This window comes from Schistosoma haematobium, chromosome ZW (genome assembly GCF_000699445.3).
Source record: "Schistosoma haematobium chromosome ZW, whole genome shotgun sequence".
NCBI lineage: Eukaryota > Metazoa > Platyhelminthes > Trematoda > Strigeidida > Schistosomatidae > Schistosoma > Schistosoma haematobium.
Window position 1 is genome coordinate 3,659,708 of NC_067195.1, and position 22,297 is coordinate 3,682,004.

Sequence of the window (22,297 nt, forward strand, 5' to 3'; positions counted from 1 at the left end):
GGTTATGTTCTATAACATAACTAACTCAGTATTATTAATAATAAATGATTAATTTAACTAGCTGAGATCATGAGTCACTTGAAGCCAGACCACCATGGAAAACATGGAAGCACTAGACGGCCATTCTGTCGTAGTGTGGAACTTCTCAGCAGTGTGCACCGACGATCACGCCTCGCGAGATTTCAACTCAGGACCTATCAGTCTCACTCGCAAACGTTTAACCTTCAGACCATTGAGCCGGTCGACATACAACGGTGTTAATTTTTAACTTTAACCAACCCACGAAATTGAGCGACACATTCACCATTGTCTTCAATGAGTTACTATCTCATAACAGACTCGGTTGAACCTCACTGACTCATGATCTCAACTATTGAAATTACTACAATCTCCACAAAATCCCTTGTGAAATAATTAATCATTAATAATACAATCAAGTTTCATAGAGTAAATGGTTAACAACATCTACTATATGAAGTTGAATAATATTGTCTGTCGACTGAAATCTCTGAAGATCGAATAGAATATAAATCCATCTATTCACTATTCTAATATGCTTGTAGAACTGGACACTTAAGATTTAATAATAAATATAGTTATGTGACATTCCAATGAACAGAAAATTGTCTTTTTGACATTTTATGGCATTATGTACGTCACTTATTCAGAGTAAGTAAATAACCCAAATGAAATTAACACAAGTTAAAATAGCACAAACGGAAACAATGAAGAATATTTTTAATGCGATCGAAATCATAATAAGCAAAGATGGACAATGGTTAGCATTGGGATTCAGGATGTATGTTTCGTCCAACTTGGGACTCGTCAGCTGGATGTACCTGCATCCCAGAGTTAATGTTCACTCTGGGACTTGAATATAGTATCGCTCGTTTCAAACACTATTGCATTATCTACTAATAGCCACTCACTTGTACCACTATCCATCTTTGCTTATAATACTTATGAATTAAGGTAATATCGAGGCAGTCCGCATAGGATGCACATATGACGATATGAGGTACTGATCAATTTCAGTCCTAAATAACAATAGGAAGTGTTGGGAACGTTAGATCCCCCAGAACTCACTTGAGAAAGGACCTCATTTCGCAATTTTATTTAGAAAATTTGAATTTGCTTTCGCGCCAAGGGCGCTCTTGTTACCTTCATATCGTAATTCCCACTGGGAAATATCTTAAATGCTATTGGTCCGTTGTGTCTTTTAGTATGCTAATTGGTAACTCTCCCTAAGGACGGTTTTGTACTGTATATATACGTTTTGAATTGTGTTTATTGTTATCACCCGTTTCTGGCTGTTTTGCAGAATATACTTCCCATTCCAAGCTTGGACTTTTCCATCTAGTTAGAGGGGCTGGGATGCATCGAATAGCTAGTTTATTGATTTTTGGTCACCGAGTCTTGTTCTCGTTCGCAGATCAATTGAACTCGTGATAACTTCAAACCTAGCAAATTACTTATTCAAATATTCACACATCGAATCCTGTTCGTATCTCATACCACTAATAAACATCTAAATATCTTTCACTCTACTCTTCCACAATACAAATATGACATTTTTCATACCTACTAACAGGTAAATATCATATAGGATCAGATCTGTTTTACTTTTGATCCATCTAAAAAAAAATATACTTTATTTTTTCTAGTGCTGGAGGAATTGGTGTACTTATGAATATCGATAGATTAAGTAGAAAATTATTTAATCGTATTGGATATCCTGTATTAGTTAGTGGAATAATAGATTCATCATGGTTTATTCACATTCCTGCTTATCAAGAAAGTAAATGTGTTAATGCATTTGAATGTCCACCAGAAGAAGGTATTCATCGAGGAATGAAGTAAGTAATGATTCTTATAAGATTTATTTATTTATTTAAAAATATAAACATTGGTACAAGAAGGCACCAAACAGATATGCGCCACATAAATCATTCGATGTATGCGAGGGTTGGGATACTGCTCGGGTGCCCAAACCGAAGCAATTTGTTTTCTTATAAGGCTACACCCCGAGCCTTTGACATAAAGGTCTGAACCACAAGACAGTAGAGCAACCTCAGGAGATGCAGTCTCATAATAGCCTATGACTAACAACAAGTTTATACGCCATTTGTTCCCTCAGGATACTGGAGCCCATGTGCATGAGGGTTTCCAACTACTCTAGGTGAATCCTCCATATTCACCAACCCGGTTATAGTGCCTGACATTCGATTTTTGTTCTCTCAATTTCGTAAACAACAGTAATGCCGCGAGAAGTCAGTGAGCAGGACTTCCCTTGTAGTGGTTGCATGTACGTGACCATATGAGAGGATTTCGAGAGGAAAAGCTAAGTCTCCTTATCCTCAGCTGTACCAGAGCATTTGTCGGCAAAGTATGTGTCGCTGGTGGGATTCGAACCCACACCCACATCGTGGGCTAACCAAATTGATATATCCTTAATTTAATCGATTTAGATTCTAATGAACCCAATTATTTTATTTATTGAACAGAACATTATCATAGTGAGTGATTTTCTACTTGATGTGACAACGGTGAAGTTATTAATTTGGTGATTTTTTTTAGAATAGAACAATACAGTCATAAGAAATGGATGATTTATAAGTTATCACTTTACCAAAGTACATTTTTAACCTCATATTTAGTTACAGCTGAATAAATAGTTGATTGAGATCATGAATTGATTGATGTTAGACCATCATCGAAAATCTGGAAGCATTGGAAGGCTGTTCCGTCCAATTGTGGGACTCTTCAACAGTGCACATCCACGATCATGAACGCAGGACTCAAACCTAGGACCTTCGGTCTTGTGCACGAACATCTAACCTCTAAACCACTGAACTGGCCAGCATACAACGCTGTTAATACCTAACTTCAAACAATTTATGAAATTGCTCAAACATCTTCCATTGTACTGAAGTAAATACCTGTCTCTACCTGACATGGATCAGTTCTACTAGTCACGTCTTCTTACTAGAACTCCGAGAATTCCCTCACGAAGTTAGTCAATAGTGAGCAATCAAAAACTTAATAATCTCCTCAATCTCATACTTATAATACATTTAGCTAAGAAAAGTATTCATCACTGTATGAAAAACCTTGTTCTTTCATAACATCATCTATTTGGATTGTTTTTGTAAGATTTTACATTTTACACACGTATATATGAATATTTATGTTATATTTATTTATTTGTTTTTAATGGAAGATTTTGGAATCCCAGAATACCGAAACCATGTCGTAAAGCTCATCCAAAAGAAGAAAAATGGAAATGTTATTTGGCCCCGTTTATGTATCCACATTTAAAAAGTACATTTATTGATTTATTGAAATATTAATCTATTAATAAAAGGATTTGAATTAGCAATGATGAAATAGTGGTTAGTAAAGGAATCCAAGATTTTGGTTTCGTCCAATTTCGGACTCGTCAGCTGGAGATGTACCTGTATTTCAGAGTTGTTGTTTATTGCGGGACTCCAGGATTTTAATTATTTATGAACCATAATTACATTCTCTCAAGTAATATTATACATAAAATTCAATAAATACGTTAGGATCATATAAAATTCAATTATAACCTTTGACATATATGAATTATATCCCCTATAAGTATACTTACCATTTGTAGGAATAGCTAATTGTGTTCATAGTTTGAAACGTACTAAAAGAACCTTAGAAACTAGTTATTTCAGTTATTTTACTGAGGTATGTAAATGACCTATTGAAAGATAAAAGACAAGTAAATGTTTAGTTTAGATCATTAATACAAGAGTTTAACAGTCATTTATAGCTAACAATCTTAATGGCTCAGTTCGCATATCTATTCAACATGGTAACATATTTCTAGTTACATTACTTATGATTTATCAAGTATATGTAACCTTTTCATGTTTATTTTAGAATGAAAGTTATTATGAAGTATTATATATAATGATGGATAGTGACTAGCAGTGGAATCTTGGACAGACTTTAAAAATTTCGTCCAATTTGGGACACATCAGTTGGATGTACCTGCATCCCGGATTTCACTGCTAACCAATATCCATTTTTGCATATAATGCTTATAAAATTAGAGCAATATCGAGGTAATACGCACAGTATGCACATATGCATCAATTGCAGTCTTAAACATCAATAGGAAGATTCAAGTAAACAATATCAACTGAATTGATAGTCATTACTATCTCATAAAATTCTTAAAAGGATTATTGTTTTCAGATCATGAGTCAGTTGAAGCTAGACCACCATGGAAAGCCTTAAAGCACTGGATGGCCGTTTCGTCCTAGTAGGGGACTCCTCAGAAGAGCGCATCCACGATCCCGCACCCCATGAGGTTCGAACACAGTATAGGGGTTGTGGAGACAATTAAGTTTTTGATTTAGATCATGAGTTGATAGATGTTAAAATACCACAATTGAAAACCTGGAAGCACTGAACGACCACTTCGTCCTATTGTGGGACTCCTCGGCAGTGCGCATCCATAACCCCACACACGGGATTCAGACCTAGGACCTTCAGTCTCACGCGCGAACGCTTAACCTACTGGACCACTCAGCCGGCATCCAATGGTGTTAGCGTCTAACATCAACCAATCTATGAGATTGAGCGACCATCTTCCATTGTACTGAGGTAGATAACTGTCTCTACCCGACATGGATTAGCTCCACTGGTTACGGCTTCTCACTAGAACTCTGAGAATTCTCTCACGAATCTAGCCACTAGTGAACTAATGTTGATTACTAGTATAGGGGTTGTGGAGATTATTAACTTTTTGATTGAGATCCAGTTAACTTGAAGAACCAATTTTTCATAAAACATCAATACTTCCATTTTTTTAAAATTGATTTTTTCATTTGTTTTAAGCTCCAGTTTTTATTGTTCAAAGTTTGTTCGATGAAGCACAAATGCAAATGTCTAAAGTTCCATTACTTACCGGTGGAACATATTCAAAATGGGCATATATACAAAATTTAGGCAAAGAAGTAGCACGTAGTCTTCAGGCAGCTGGGTTAGTTAATTATGATTATATATGTAAATCCTGTTTAGCGATTTCTATTTTTATTTATTTAAACACATAAACAATGGTACAAGGAGGCACTAAATATATATGCGCCACATAAATCATTCAATTTATGTGAGGGATGGGATACTGCCCGGGTGCCCAAACCAAAACAGGTGGTTTTCTTAGTGAACCATACCCGGAGAATTCGACCTAAAGGTCTGATCAATATGACAGTGGAGCAACCTCAGTAGATGCAGTCCCACGGTAATCGGTGACTAACAACAAGTTTATACGCCATTTGTTCCCTCAGGATACTGGAGCCCATGTGCACCATTAATTTAAAATGAGGGTTTTCCAACTACTCTAGGTGGATCCTCCATTTTCACCAACCTGGTTGCAGTACCTGACATTTGATTTTCGTCCTCTCAATTTCGTAGACAACAGTAATGACGCGAGAAGGCAGTGAGTAGGACTTCCCTTTCAGCGGTTGCATGTATGTGGCCATATGAAAGCATTTCGAGAGAGAGAGAGAGAGAGCTAACTTTCCTCAGACGTACCAGAGCATTTGCGAACTTAATGAAATTTGATCTTTTAGCTTTTATGTAGTTTCAAGGCGAAAAAGGACGAAAACATATTTCAGAAAAAGGAAACATTCCAATTAAATGTAAGTAAAAGTTGTGTGTGAAATTTGTAGAATAAATCTCATCAGTCTTCAATTTAGACTCAGGATCATCAAATACACAATGGATTATATCGTAAATTTTCTAGAATCAATAACTGATCAGTATTTGATTTTACCTGGAATAAATGGAAACATTTTCCCTTCTAGTATAAATTTATTATTTTTTTGATTGAGATCATGAACCGATTGATGTTAGCCCACCGTTGAAAACTTGAAAGAACTGAACTGCTGTTTCGTCCTATTGTGCGACTCATCAGCAATGCGCATCCACAATCCTGCTCGCTGAATTCGAACCCAGGGCTTTCAGCCTCGAGCGCGAATGCTTAATTTACTGGTTAAGCATTCGTCTAATATCAATCGGTTCACGATCTCAATCAAAAACTTAATAATCTCCACAACCCTCATACTGATAATATACTTATTATTGAAAGGATCAAATAGATGTCCAGTTTCATGAATAACTATCCAATATTGACTTTATATTTCATTGTTTAACCTTCACATCGAAGGTCATCCACTTAAAAAACCCCTTTTGTTTTTATTATATAGAGGTGTATTTGCTCCATCATGTTTAGATCATGAGATTTTAACCAAAAAGTAAGTCCTTCATTATATCAAATGTCACTCAATATGTTGAATTATACAAGTGATTAGTGTTCATGGTGAGACTATAATTTATAGACGACGTTTGAGCGACGCTAGACTGACTTCGAGAGTGTTCACTTAACAACCAGTATTATAAATCAGTGTGAAAAATTAGGATTAATATTTACAGTTGATAGTTAGAGTTAGGAATTACATTTGGGGTTTTCATCACGAACTGACATCAGCTATAATGCCATGAATGGATGAATGAATTTCGCGCTAAAATCCAAGACCTTTTATCGTAAATCTGATTGGTTCGTCCATAGATTATAGTCTCTCTATGTAAGATAATCAAAGTCAAGAGTTATGAAGAAATTTGTAAAAAGGTTATTTAATTTTAAGAAAAGATGGATAAGGAGAGTATGAGAAGTACATGGAATCAAATGCTTTCTATAAAGAACTAATCGTAAAAGTTAAATACTTACTTACACCTGTTACTCCCAATGAAGCTTAGGCCGCCGACTAACGTTCTCCAACCTTGTCATGGGTCTTCCTTTCTAGTTCTATCAAATTGTTGTTCATTCTTCTCATGTGTGTCTCCATTTCTTAGCCTAATGTATTCTTTCGTTTTCCTCTTCCTCTTTGGCCTTAAAGAGTTCGAGTAAGGGCTTGCCTTGTGGCCCAATTAGGTTCTTTCCTCATAATATGTCCTATCCAAGTAAAAGACTCACATTGACAGCTGGTATCGAATCCAATAGATTACAGTTCAAAAGGGGATAAAACTTGACATTTAACCGGATCCTTAAAGTCAAGAAACAAGTTTTAACCATATGAAAATTTTCAAACTATTGAGCGAATGGTTACTACTCTCTAATTTACTTAGTGCTTTGTTACAAACGTAATAAAAGTGAATATATCATGGGTTTGTTTTCAAATGATTGTTACACATTTTCCATCGTACAATATTAAATAAAATCCATTAAATATATGGATTCTTATTATTTAATAGAAACAGAAGAACTATCTAAGCAAAAATGGATAGTGGCTAACAGTGGAATCCTTTGGGATTCATCAGCTGGATGTACCTGCATCCCTAAATAACAATGAGAAGATGCAAGTAAAATAACACCAAGTGAATTTTGACTTCACCTCATTACACAAGCAGGTGGCTATCAGCACTCAGTAGCTAAGTGGATAACGTGATTGTGTTTGGAGCGAACGGTACTAGGTTCAAGTCCCAAATTAAACATCAACTCTGAGATGCAGGTACATTCAACTGGCAAGTCTCAAGTAGGACGAAACACGCGTCCTGGATTTCACTGCTGGCCATTATCCATCTTTGCTTAAAAAGCTTATGACTTACGGCTATATCAAGGCGATCCTCACAGGATGCACATATGCCAACATGAGACTGATCAATTTCAGTCTTAAAAAACAATGGGAAAATGCAAGTAAAACAACACTAAGAGAAGAACTATCTGGTTGACGATTTGTTCAAGATAATTAAATGCACTCTCAGGTTGATTAGACAGAAATATATGACATAGCATATGTCTACGAACATTTGTAGAAAATGCCAGTGATTCGACCACTTAGTTACCAATCCCTAGGTTATAAGAATAATCAAAGAGAAATAATTTCGGCTATTATCATTCCATTATCTATGTCAAAAAATCCCTCTTATTTAACTGGTAGTGGAACATGAAAGTTTACAGCCTCAAAATCTAACAGTAATTTACAACGTTGAACTATGTGATCGGTAAAAGAAAAAAACAAATCTAAAGTCAGTTTTCCAATAAAAGTCGACAAAAGGGATTCCATAACCTGCAATATGCTGGCTAATTTCGATGTAAATGCAAGCGTACAGTCAAAGTAATCTGAACGAACGAAAATAAAAAGTCCATCGCTTTGATACACATTTGTTCTTTAGGCATCATTTTATGATGAGTATTAGTTATGTCACTTCACTTCTATCCGATGTTTGTGCTGATAATGTCGTTTAGAATAACAATGAAAGCTTTACGACCAAATCATTCAGTTAAGAGAATAAAGCTCCATCAAAAGTTTTGTCACTATTAGATTTACCACTTACTGATAAGAGTAGACTTAATATAGAACTTCTTCGTAGCGACTTCTAATTTTTATAACATCCAACAAAACACATTACGATACCAAGTGATTTAATACAATCACCACATTAAAAATTTATCAATAGAATTTGATCAATCGTAAAAAATAAACAATGTGATATTGATTACTATCCAGTGATCATAGTACGTAAACATGTGAAATGTCCTTGGTTTCTTAAGGTAGAATAGATTGCTCCACCGTCCATTGTCTCACAACAGACCCTGTTGTACTTCACTGGTCACTGCTTTTCACTGGAACTCCAGTGAATACTTCTTGAAACCAGTCACTAGTGAGCTCATAATGCTTACTATCAGAAGAGGGTTTTGTGGTGTAATTTCGTGAATCGGTTGAAGTTTTACACATTAACATCGTTACATGAAGGTTTAGGGGTCTAAAAGTTAAGCATTTGCGCTCAAGACGGAAAGTCCTGAGTTCAAATCCCGCGGAAGGGATCCTGGACGCGTATTGCTGAGGAGTTCAATGCTAAGACGAAACTCCCGTCCAGCGTTTCCAGGCTCTCTATTATGATGGTTTAGTTTTAATCGACTCATGAATTCAACTAATAAATTACTAAAATCTCCACAAAACCCTCTTTGATGATAATAATAATAATGGTAACAGTAAAATTCCCAATAATATCAATAACCTTTATTCATCTCTTCTTATCTCTTTCTTTTAATTTTAAAATGATAAAAAAAATTCAGTAATTGGGTGCATAAAATGATTGGAACAATCAGTTTAGTGAATGCGATCAAATCATGGGATAATGAATTAGAAAAGTACGTTTTAATTTATATTAGTTTTATCATTATTCTAATTGTGTATAATTTGAAATGGATAAAAAGGTTTAGAGATTAGATCTATTATTCAATATTCCAATGGTTAAGATCATGGGTCAGTAGAAGCTAGACCAGCATGGAAAACCTGGAAGCACTGGACGGCCGTTTCGTTCTATTGTGGGACTTCTCAGTAGTGCGCATCCACGACCTCACCCCCTGCGAAATTCGAACCCATCTGATATTCTATATTCGTTAATATATCATACCATTTATTAAGTAACTTTAGATTATGAAATCCCTGAATATTTATTGTGATGAAAGTTGTTTGATACTTTAATGTATTGTTCTAATGATTTTTCACAATGGGTCGAGTGATTTGCGATCGTGTACAGATCGAATTGTGACACAATGGATCGTCGTTGAACAATCAGTTGAGTGGAACTCATCACTATACATCAATTTCACTGACTATGAAAAGGCATTTGACAGTGTAGATAGGAGAACATTATGGAAACTTTTTCGATACTATGAAATTCGTGAGAAGATTGTCAGCATTATCCGGAACTCATAGAACGGACTACAGTGCAAAGTCGTGCATGGAGGACAGCTGACAGATGCATTCCAAGTAAGGACATGGCTGTCTACTCTCTCCCTTCCTCTTTCTTCTGGTGTTTGACTGGATTATGAAGACCTCGACATCTGAGGGAAAACACGGCATACAATGGACAGCTCAGAACCAGTTAGAAGATTTGGACTTCGCATATAACCCAACCGTCCTATCCCATATGCACGAACAAATGCGGATGAAGACAACTAGTGTAGCAGCAGTCTCTGCATTAGTAGGCCTCAACATACATAAAGGAAAAAGCAAGGTCCTCAAATACAACACCAACCCAATCACACTTAATGGGGAAACTCTGGAAAATGTTGAATCTTTCACGTAACGAGGAAGCATCATCGATGATCAAGGATGATCGGATGCAGACGCAAAGGCGAAGATTGGCAAAGCAAGGGCCGTATTCCTACAATTGAAGAACATATGAAACTCAAAACAACTGTCAACTAATATCAAAGCTACAATCTTCAATACGAACGTCAAGACAGTTCTACTCTACGGAGCTGAGTCATGGAGAACTGCCACAACCATCATCAAGAAGGTACAAGTATTTATAAATAGTTGTCTACGCATCACGAGACAAGCCCTAACTTGGAGGGATGCGAAAAAGAGGAGGGCCAAAGAACACAATACTTCGGGAAATAGAATCAGATATGAAAAGGATGAATAAGAACTGGAAAGAGCTGGAAAGATTTGGATGAAGAGTGCTAGTGGGTAGGCTATGCTCCTCCACGAGGTGTAACAGGTGTAAGTAAGTATGTAACTCGAGTGATTTGGAATCATTTCATTGACAGTTATATACGAGTGCCACTTAGCATGAAACCTAAGCTCAGGGCTACTTATCAGTTTCTCTCAGCTACCTAACATTCAGATATAGTATAATTGATGTCAAGTTACTTAGTCTGGCAACTGAACTGAAACTTATTCGATAACTGACTTTAATATCCATGTATATTGATTATTTTGAACGTCTTATATGAAATAAAATTAACTCCATTATACAAATCATTATCTATTTGGACTCGGTAACTTAGTGGTTAACACAATTGTGTTTTAAACGAAAAGTACTGAGCTCTAGTCCCGGAGTGATTATCAAATTTGAGATGGAAGTACATTCAGCTGACGAGTCCCAAAACAGAATAAAAAAAGAGGCATCCCAAATCCAACTACTAACCGCCATACATCTATACTTATAATTACTTCAATATCATCATTAAATTTTATAGTAATCACTTCTTTTAATTTACTGGGTTTTGAATTATATAATTCATATTTCTAATCAGAAGAAGGGTTTTTGTGGATATTATAATAATTTCAATGGTTGAGATCATGAATCAATTGAAACTAGACCATCATTGAAAATCTGGAAGCACTGGACAGGATCATGGATGCACACCGCTGAAGAGTCCGATAACGGGACGAAACGACCCTCCAGTACTTCTAAGTTTTCTCTAGTGATCTATTTTCAACGATCTCATGATCTCAACCAATGAAATCATATTTCTAACGTGATTCCCCCCCCCGCCCAAGAATCATCAGTATTACTTAAATAATGATATTTATTTTATTGAGTAAAAGACTTACTATTCTACTTTTTTCTACTTTATTTTAGACATTGGGTAAAACAAAAATTATTATATTTCTCAATTCACTATCCAAATATTTTACGCAAAGCTCAACAATCCAATACAAATAATCGTCAAGATTCTAAACATAAAGAAAGTGTTACTACAGGGACTACGACGACCACCACCACCACCATGGCAACGAATTCAACACTTATGTTCTTATCTCGTCTTGTACATTTATTGAATCAATATCCTAAAAGATATAAACGTCATTTAATACATTATAATGATTACATTTTATTAAAATCATATCCATATGCATTTACAATGACTCGTTTAAATCAAAAAAATGTTTCTCAATTAATAAAACAATATCATAAACCACATAAAAATATTAATTTAATATTTGGTCATTATTCAAATTCATTTCTGTATCATATTATTGATTCATGTGGTTTATTTTCAATTAATGGTAACCATGGTACCTATTTATGTAAAAATATGAGTACTCATCATAATATTACATATATGAAACCATTTGAAAATCATACATTTAAATATATACCATCAATGGATTATTTAATACCACAATGTAATCCAACTTGTGGTTATTTATCTAATCCACAACGTATTAAATTAATTGATATTTTAGCATTATATCAAGTCAATACAAATTTATTAGCTAATTTATTAGGTTTATCTATAACAACACTTAGAAATTATAATTCAGAACAACAAATGCATGCTCTATTTTGTAATCATCATCATCATAATAATAATAATAATAATAGAGTTAAACGTGATTTAAGTCAATTATTATTACCACAACTCTTTATATGATTAGTTACTTACGTCTGTTACTCCTAATGGAGTATAGGCTGTCGATCAGCATTCTTCAACCTACTCTGTCATGGGCCTCTGTTTTTTTTTCTAGTTCCATCTAATTGTTGTTCATTTTATTCATGTCCATTTCCATTTCCTCGCGAAATGTGTTCTTTGGTCTTCTTCCTCTTTACCCTCCCCCATTGGCCTTGAAGATTCTATGTGAGGATTTGTCTTGTGACACAGTTAGGTACTTTCCTCAATGTGTATCCTACTATCCATTCGCTAAAAAATAAACGCTAACCAAAAAAGTAATAACTAAAGATAATACAAATCAATGAAATAGAAACATTTACATTTATACAATATTACATGAATGTATTTTTTTTTTTGGTTAGCGAGTTAGTTTTCTAAGAGATGGAGTTGTTAACTCCATGCTCAAACGTCCTTCTTTATTCGGGCTTAGGATTGGCAATAGCCCCTAGAGGGGTTCCAAGTGGAGTTACATGATTACACAATACTTCTTCTTTGAATCAATAAAGCTATAATTTTCATTACATTTTTATCATAATGTACAAATCATATCATATTCAATTGTTCAATATCTATTTAAATCAATCTACTAGTTGTTTAAATACTTAATGAGTAATATAAAACATTTATCAAAAGTATGATATAACGAATTCTAATAAATAATTGAATTCATTCTTCTACCTCTTCACTTTTTATTTATAAAGTCATATTCAAAACAAACAAACAAACAAACATTCAGATGGATACATTTGGATAGTCTTGATAAATGATCAATGTTCAATAAACGTTTATTTTATTCAATGTTCAATGTAACGCAATATTTTCAACTTTCTACCTCACATACACACACACACTCTCCCTCTCATATATATATATATATACATGGTACCATGGTATTTGTTTTCTTATTACATTGTAACATTGAACATTATTTTTTACTTTTAAAGTATTTAATACTTCTCAAATTGTAATGGTTTTTTATTTAGAAGTATCCATGCTTCTTCTTCTTCTTTATAATTATTATTATAATTGATGAATGATCGTTGAATGATGCTAAAGTGATCATGAGAATATCCACTTAATGATTACGAATAAATGAAGGTTATAAAGAGGTGTGAAGAAAATGAGAACTCGAATAATTAGAAGTATTTGAATTATAGTATAAACTAAGAATCAAGAAGTAATAGATAAGCACAAACGAATGTTCCATATTTAGAATTTGAAATCAAGCATTCAACAAGTACAAAGGAATCATTAGTTCATTTAAACACCACATCCACCACAGCTTAAATTGGAGTTTAAGTGTCTGTAATTGATTGTACGTCTTTTTCTAAAGTTCATCCTGTGTCTGTCCGATATCGCAGTGGATAAAAACTCTGTATTATCTAGAATTTACTTATTAGTATTGGAATTAACAACCGAAATCGGAACAGACTCACCTGTTTCCTGGGATTGTGTAATCAGCATGTCGGTTGTATACTGAAACCGCTGCTCCCTACAATTTGAACCACACACTTTTAGACTATCCTCCCCCACGAAATAATGTTGGATTTTTATATCCCCAAGTTATGAATGATGTGGCCGCATTTAAAACATATTTCTCACATTGACTAGAGTAAACATTAGAAGTGACTCCGTGATAATGATAAACAGCAGTTGATATGAAATCATCCGAATTGTAATCAAATCCGAGCTCCTTTAGTACTTGTGCTTCCCATTGAACAAGTTTCCCACAAGAAACAAATGCATTATGAGGACAAATAATATTTGGTATGACATCAAGATTTGACTCTTCTGAAATAGTTTCCTCGAATTTATTAAGAATGTCATCGTAGAGTAAAGGATCATTGGAAAAATCAGCATCTGTCAAAACTACATCAGGTTTTCGATCATGACTAGGTTAATTCAATATATTTTCCTCAGCTTTGCGAGGAATTTAGTCAGAGACAAGTGAATCATTAGGAAAAATCATATCTGGTACAATAACATGGGAATTCTGATAAGTTGATTGATGAGAAACTGTTGTCTCGCAAGGATTCTGAGTTTCGCTTAAGTCCGAACTGTTATATGACTCTACACTGTCTATTCCAATCGTTGATAAAGATAAATGATCATTAGGAACACTGGACTTAATAGAATCAGAATTACTAGACTTAATATTAGTTGCAGCAAGATGAACAGTAGTATTACAAACTGACTGAGTATGTCCAATATCACCACATTTAAAGCACTTGAAATCACGAAATTTACATGAATTAAAGGAGTGGAACCTGCCACAGGACAAACATTGACTAGACTTGTGCCCATCCTCGTGAACTGCATCCAAACTCCTCAATGGATTATCTGAATAACCTTGAGTATTCACTGGGTTGAGATGACGTAATGCAGTGGAATTTTTTATACCCTCGTGAATCATCCTTCTTTACGACATTCAGAATTTGTATACATAACATAGTCTTGGAGTAGATCCTCGAGAGCTGTATAAGAAAGCGAAATGGGCTTTTCCGGTAAAGCCAGAGTTTTTTATTAACTATATGCTTCTTTTCCGATAAAAGTGAGGAAATGTGCCACAATATTAACATTCCTTGGTCATAACCCAGATTTCGAACCTTTCAAAGTAATCCTCAAAAGCATCAAAATCTGAATGTGTATCCAACAATTCCATCACAGGCTCCATCGCGACGCCAATGTGATGATTAAAAGTATTTGAATTATAATATGAACTAAGAATCCCAAAGATAACGTAATCGGATCAAGAAGTACTAGATGAGCACAAACGAATGTATTGTATTTAGAATTCGAAATTAAGCATTCAACAAGTACATAGGAATCATTAGTTCATTCAAACACCAAAGAACTGTGATTTATAGTGGGTGGTTAAGGTTTAGGAATCAAACTTAGGGTTTTTATCATGAACTTATATCATCTATAATGTTAAAATCATAGTTAACCAAATGAATAAGTGAATTTTGCGCCAAAATCTGAAACCTGTTATCTTACACCTGATTGATTCATTCATAAATTATAGTTTTGCCAATTTATAATCTTCATTTTAATTCATTTTGAGTATTGAATAAAGATCAGCAAATGATATGACAGTCGAGGCTATATCCATATACTACGCAAATAAAAAGTCTTGTGAATTTCTTCGTAGAGTTCGATAACAAAATGAAGTTTTAAAGTTAATACTTTAACAACTAAATGAGACAGTATTAAATATCGTAATTTCATATTGCTAGTATGATGCGTGCTACTTATAATGATATAAGTAGTATACAACGCGAGTCAGGAATGTAATGTCTAGCAGCAGAAGATGGGGGAAGATCAAGAAAGGAAGAGCGGCAATAGAAAGCAATTAGTATGAAAATGCAAGAACAATGAAGTTGGAGACAATTATTGAACACTTTGCTAATTAAGTATTATAGTGTGGTTTTTCTATTTTACCAAGTAACTCTGTAATTTTGTGCTCAATATAATTCGGTTGTCCTCACCTGTGTTCTCCTTTACTGCTCTAGTTGTAAAAGAAGGCCAGCTTAATTAGTCTCTTACAACATATAGAGTTATTGAAAAGATAACATAATAGAGTATCTAACGATACAATAATGTTTAGATATATCAGAAATAAAATAAAATCCATATCAAATGTCTCATTGTTAGTCTTGATGAACTAATGAGCTTTTAAGAAATTGGAGTCACTTGAAATTCTATCGCAGGCTAATTTGTTTTTCCGGTAACTTCTTATCACGATCGCCAAATGTAACAAAACACAGAACTGAATTACGAAATGAATTTAGACATTATATTTCAGTTATGCAAATCGTTTGGTCAGATCATCAGCCAGAAAAAGTGGATATGTGACTGATGCAATGATCGATAACTAATAAGAAGATTGACTTGGCAGTCAACTGATTTGTGGATTGTTGACTCGTATTATGTAAGATGACACACGTTGAATGCCAAATTGTAAGTAAAATGAACAATAACAATCTAATTTTGAACCAAAATATGAATGAAACATTCAAATAAAGGAATGGAAAATAATGAAAAAGAACGTCTTTCATATAGAACAGATACATTGGGGATTTTCACAAACAAGCACAAACATATCTATAAACCCATACACAAAAAGAACTAACATACTTTAGGGCTCATCATTGTGTTTGACAATATGACCAACATTTGGATCTCTCAGAAATAACAAAGAGCACAATGATCCAAGAAGAAATTAGGTAAACTAAAAGCAGAGAGATGTGTCATTAAATCAGTGTAGTTGATGAGATTTTATAGTCTGGAGCTATATGCAGGTAATTTGAAACCCGTTTTTGTATCCGGAATCTTTCAGAACAATGAAGGAATAATCCATTTATTCCATGTAATTCTAAGGTACTTCTTCTAAATCATGTAAATATTTTCACTTTATTTGAGGCCTGGACCAACTGCCATGAAGTTATTTTTGATATGTTCTTTATATCAAGACAAATGATTATGTAGAAAGGACAAAATACTATACAGTGGTTTGTTGATGTTTTAAAAACTGTTGCACCTATATTGGATGTATAAATTGCATTGATAAGATCATAATAACATATTTCAGTGCACGTTATCAAATTTTATTTCTCATTTATGTCCAAGATCACAGAAAGAGTCGATTTCCATGTTGAGCAGAATAAAAGTAGCATTTCACACTCATGCGAAAGATTATGTACCAATGGAAAATGTTGGCGTTGTTAAATTTTCACATTTCTGACTTACATGAGACGTTCCGTAACTGTGGCTATCGAATAGATATTTTCGAACACTTCATCAGAGTATTGTTTAGAACCTAAAGCATGCCTTTGTCAGTCTATTTACGATGTGCCTACCTATCTAGTGACTGTCGATTTAATTGGTTATTAACAATACAAGCTTTCCCTGACGGCTGGCGTTTTGGCTTCTAAACATTCTCCAGTAGATTCATAGTGATGCTATGAGAATTAGCCTGCTAGGAAACATGAACTTAACGGGTCATTATATTATGAAGTCATAGTAAAGAATTAAACTCTGCAAGTCTATAATAAAAATCTTATCAGCGTTGATAAAGGATTTCAGAGTCAATTAGGAAGGTTCTTAAAGACTTGTAGTGACCTACTTTTATCAAGAGGACACGACTGGCGTAATGGAGACAATTACTATTTTAATCAATTGTACCAGGGATTGTTTTGCTGTTCTTTTTTTTCAACTGTATTAAATACATACATTCTTCCGTCGATTGCGACCTTGCACGCATTCGGTTACGCTCAGTAACCAAACTTGTACTCCTTTGGCACGATCTCGGTATTCTTTCGATACCACGAGATGGCCAACAAATATATCTCGACTACAGCCATCAACTGCCATTTGATATTTGGCCTACGGGGGATCTTATCGATTAACCGGCACGTAGTCTTCCTGTAGTTGTGATCATAGTCAACCGTGACTCGATGCCACACTACAGACTCTTTAGTGATAAGCTGCATATACAAGTACGTATCATGGTAGACAATTTAAACCACTAAGAACCTGAAAATGTACTAGTTCTGAACACAAGCGTTAGTTTGTCTGCGGCTATATGATCTTTAACTGGTATACCAATCATCAGGATTTTGTTTGCTACTTCTTATAAGCCCTCAGATATGAATAAGAATAGAATAACTGGCCAATGGTAGGCTTTCAGTGGTTACAAACAGTATGTCAGTTGATAGGGATAAAACTATAACTCCAGACGAATTGAAAAAAGACAGTGTATGTAAAAAGATAAAAAGGTTATACAATCTGTAGAATTTTCAGATTAAGCAGAGGAAAGTAGCTCAAAGGTTCATTCAGTGAAGAAAAATAAGGAGTGAAATTTGAAACAACCACTCCATTCTCTTAGAAGTCAGTGGTAGGTGGCGTACTGTGAAGTAAAATCGCCGAATCAACCTGTTTTTCAGCTTTTTGACTGTAGTTGCGATATTTCATCGCTTTGTAAGTTAGTGGACGGTGGTTAGCATTGTAAAACTATGAATGTTTGTGGCAGGAAACGGTTTGAACTTGGCATTGTGATGAACCATAAACATATATGTGGTACTCGTTGTCACAAAAAATTTGTGTTTATTTTTAATTAATGACTGTATGCTACAGATAAAAGTTGAGCAATGCGTAACGTCTAGTAAGGTTGTAAGGCTTCGACAGAGAATGATGCCGAAGCCACTTAAATAAGCTTCCGATCTGTCACACCAATGTTCGAAGCCTGCTCAATAAGCGATCAGAACTAGGTGTACAGATTGACTCTACAAAGCCAGACATAATTACAGTCACAGAAACCTGGCTGACACAATCTGTAGATAGTATGGAGATTGATTTCGAGGGTTTTACGTTAGTAAGGGCCGACAGAGTACAAAAGCGTAAGGGAAGGGAAGTAGCTCCCATTTGCCATTATCGACAGTGTATCTCATGACAGTGGGGCGTGTGAATTAGTTAGTTGCCGCTTGAAATAGAAGGGACAAGAGCTGCTGATTGATTTGGTCTATCGCAGCCCAAGCTATGAGGTAAATGAGATCCTGCTGAGCAGTCTCAATACTTGGTCACAAAGTGGTCGATGTCTAATCCTAGGGGACTTTAATGCCCCGGTGGTAGACTGGGTAAATCTAAGAACTGAATCGTCAGAAAATTCCTTCGAGCAGGAACTAGTTGATGCGGTTATCACATGTGCCCTAGTGCAACATATGAAAAAAGCGACTAGGTACGACCCGCACACTGAATCATCCTTACTAGATCTATATTGACTCACTATGAGGATGACGTTGCGAAACTCTTTTACATGCCACCCCCAGGTAAAAGTGATCATGCAGTTTTAACTTTTGACTTCCATATAACTGTCAGTCACGAGCGCGCGTCAGCCCAATCCAGACCTAACGTCTGGAAGGCAAACATACCAGATATCATGCACTCAGCATCGTTAGTAGATTGAACAATAGACTCTGAGTCCTCAATTGAAACGGCTCGGGACGCATTTCGAAATTTGTACTCAAAAGTCGCAGCACCCCGCATCCCTTGGATTATACGGAGGGGGCAGAGAAACTCTCCACCATCGTTCATTATGGAGGTCCGCATCCTTCTTCGTAAGAGAAGGAAAATGTGGGATAGATTTAGATTGCTGGGATCTGATGAGACAAAATCTCAGTATCGAAAAGCTCGGAATACCTGTGCCTCGACCCTCAGTAAGTCTAGAAAGTTGTACAAAAAAAATTGTTAGGGGATCCATAGAATGTCCTAAACACTTGTATTCCTATATAAACCAAAGGACAAAGAGAAGAGGAATTATTCCTGCACTATGGGGAGACAGTACTGCCGCATCATTAGTGAAGAGCGACTTTGGTGAGGCTCAAGTGTTCTCAAACTACTTTAGCAATGTATACACCATAAAAGAACTCTTCCCGTCAGCGCATAAAACCCCCTCACACACACATACACTGGATAGCGTGACCATTAAAGAACTCGATTTTTCGGTCTGCTAAATAAGCTTGACACAGGTAAATCCACGGGGTCCAATGAATCGCATCCCAGTCTACAAAATGAGTTATCTAACTTCGTTGCGAACCCTTTTAGTATATGCTTTAATCTATCCGTAACGCAGGGTCATTTACCAAAAGACTGGAAGAACGCCATAGTAAGTCCTGTCTTCAAAACAGGTACGAAACATAAACCTGAGAATTACCGACCCGTTAGCCTAACTAGTGTGGTTGTTAAAATCTTGGAAAAGATTATTCGGGAGGAGCTGTTTAAGTACCTCGATGAAAACCGGATACTTTCGGAGAAGCAGCACGGTTTCAGAATAGGTTATTCTTGTCTCACTAACTTATTAGTCGCTCGTGAAAGCTGGTGCGCTCTTAAGGACCAAAAGTTACCTATAGACGTAGCCTACAGTAATTTCAGTAAGGCTTTTGACAAAGTTTCTCACAACCAGCTGCTATATAAGCTAAGAAGTGTCGGAATTGGGGGCAATCTACTGATGTGGATAAAAGACTTTCTAGTTGGGCGCTAACAAACAGTACGGGTGAACTCAAAGTTATCTAGCTGGGAAACTGTGCTTAGTGGAGTGCCCCAGGGCGAGGGAAAAAAGGTAGGCTCCTCCAAATCTGCCCGCCGTTTCGTTTCAACGACCTTGAACGGCCAGGCTAGAGGCGGTCATTCCGTATTTCAGTTGCCGTGGTTGTGATGGGTCGTATAAGTATTAAGTTTTTCCATATTTAAGTCATCTTTTGCTGCGTGAAGAAGCACAAAATAACTGCCAAGAACATTAATTTAGCATTCTCTGTTATGTAGTGCACATGTTAGTTCTGCTGTTGCTTCTTAACTTGATCTGTGATCCCAACTGCTGTAGTAAACGTTAACACCTTTATGTGATTTGTTGATATGGTTCAGAAAACAACGTAAGAAAGATAAGATAACGTTAAAAGTTATAGATACGCAGAGTTTTTGTGAGTCGCTGTTAAACAAAGAAGTTAATACGAAATGTCAACTCAACTGTAAGTCCTAAATATTTGTCGTACTTCTTTCAGTTATTTTGTTTCAAGGAATAACTTTTTTCAATGATTAATGCGTGTTGTCTGTAGTGCTTCATGATCATGTGAAATTTCAGTGGACGTAGGCGAGGCGTTTCTACGTATTATGCTGAACAAGCAACTCGGGAGCTGGATTGAATTTGATAGTGCGCTAAAGTATTTCCATAAAGTATAGAAGAATAATTCCATGTTTTCTTAGATTACCCATGCGCACTATATTCACGCAGAAAGTAGATTGTTGATGGATGTGAGTTATAAATACTTGTTTTTAGTGTTTCATTGTACGTTTGGTCGTAAACGTAAATCAGCAGGTGTGACAGCGAATAGAAACCGTGTGAACTTTAACTAATCTATGACATTTAAGGTCTAAGTTTTTAAACTGCCAATCTAGGTTTCGTATAAGATTGGAAGGTCAGAAATACGTCATAGAATCTTACAACATGTCTCACAACCATCGTTGTAGTAGTTTATGGATGGTTTGTAATCCGTGGAGTAGAAGATTGTCATCCAAAGAAAAAGAAAACTTGAAGCCAGTAATTTTGCACACTCAGTCAACAGATGAAGTTATAGAAAGTATTAAGGAGAGAACTGGTAAGCAGGTTACCGCTGCTGATGTCAAAGCTATGGAAGCTAAACTCTTCACTGGTTAAAGGACGAACTCTTACAGGTAAGCTTAATCACTTACGAAATATAAACTATATAGCTCATCAAATTCTTAGGCATTGTTGTAGATGAAAGTTAGACAATACACACAACTTACGAAATAACACAATTTCATTACCGAGACGGAGTGAAGAATATATACAAATTCGATGGCTCCAAAGAATGTGCAAGCAACAAATTGTTGAGAAATATGGTGAACAATTCGCAAAACAGGTGGAGAGAAAAGTCTACAATTTTCATTTAAGAATTATCATTAACTAGACCGTACGTTCACAATAAAAAGTTCTTTGTGGCTTTATTTTTGACTTCACTATATATGCAACTTGTAAGCTTATATTTCTACTTTAGTAGTCATGGCAAATCAATAAACTTTTTCTCAATTTTTATTTTCGTCTTCATACTTTCGTGGGGAGGTATACAAATCGTTTTAACGAATAATTGTGTGTGAGAATTAAAAACTTGTACTACTGCATTAGTTTGGAAGTGTCGTTAGAACTTAGCGTTATATCATTGTTAATTGTGACGAATCAACGAGTCACTTAGAACAGTAATGCAACTTCCAAGTAAAACCTTACAGATTAGGCAACCGCCTGACACATTTTTCGTTGTCGGATTACATCTATTATCGAGTTAGCATTAGTGCCGAACTGGACAATTTCATGCAGTTAGTTCCCTAATAAGATGGGTTACGTAATCCTTAAACCAGCCTTCCACTCACACATATTTGCTAACTTTCTCCCCTTAAATTATGTGAACTCTTCAAGTTGTATTCAATTATCTTATTAGTTTTTAATTCAAAGATTCATTCATTACATCTAGAATTATCACACAATTTATCTTATCT

General features: G+C 35.4%; 1 protein-coding gene across 1 annotated transcript in view; it reads left to right on the forward strand.

The window, feature by feature from the left end:
* Window positions 1-12,214, forward strand: part of MS3_00002605 (uncharacterized protein) — a gene marked incomplete at its 3' end in the record, with an annotated part of 51,865 nt that extends 39,651 nt beyond the window's left edge. The window contains exons 7-13 of the mRNA XM_051210206.1: window positions 1,665-1,856; window positions 3,221-3,321; window positions 4,876-5,043; window positions 5,452-5,476; window positions 6,246-6,293; window positions 9,116-9,190; window positions 11,419-12,214. Of these exons, the coding sequence (XP_051070175.1) occupies window positions 1,665-1,856; window positions 3,221-3,321; window positions 4,876-5,043; window positions 5,452-5,476; window positions 6,246-6,293; window positions 9,116-9,190; window positions 11,419-12,214 (1,405 nt within the window). The remainder of the gene's footprint in view (window positions 1-1,664; window positions 1,857-3,220; window positions 3,322-4,875; window positions 5,044-5,451; window positions 5,477-6,245; window positions 6,294-9,115; window positions 9,191-11,418) is intronic.
* Between the last annotated feature and the right edge of the window lie 10,083 nt (window positions 12,215-22,297).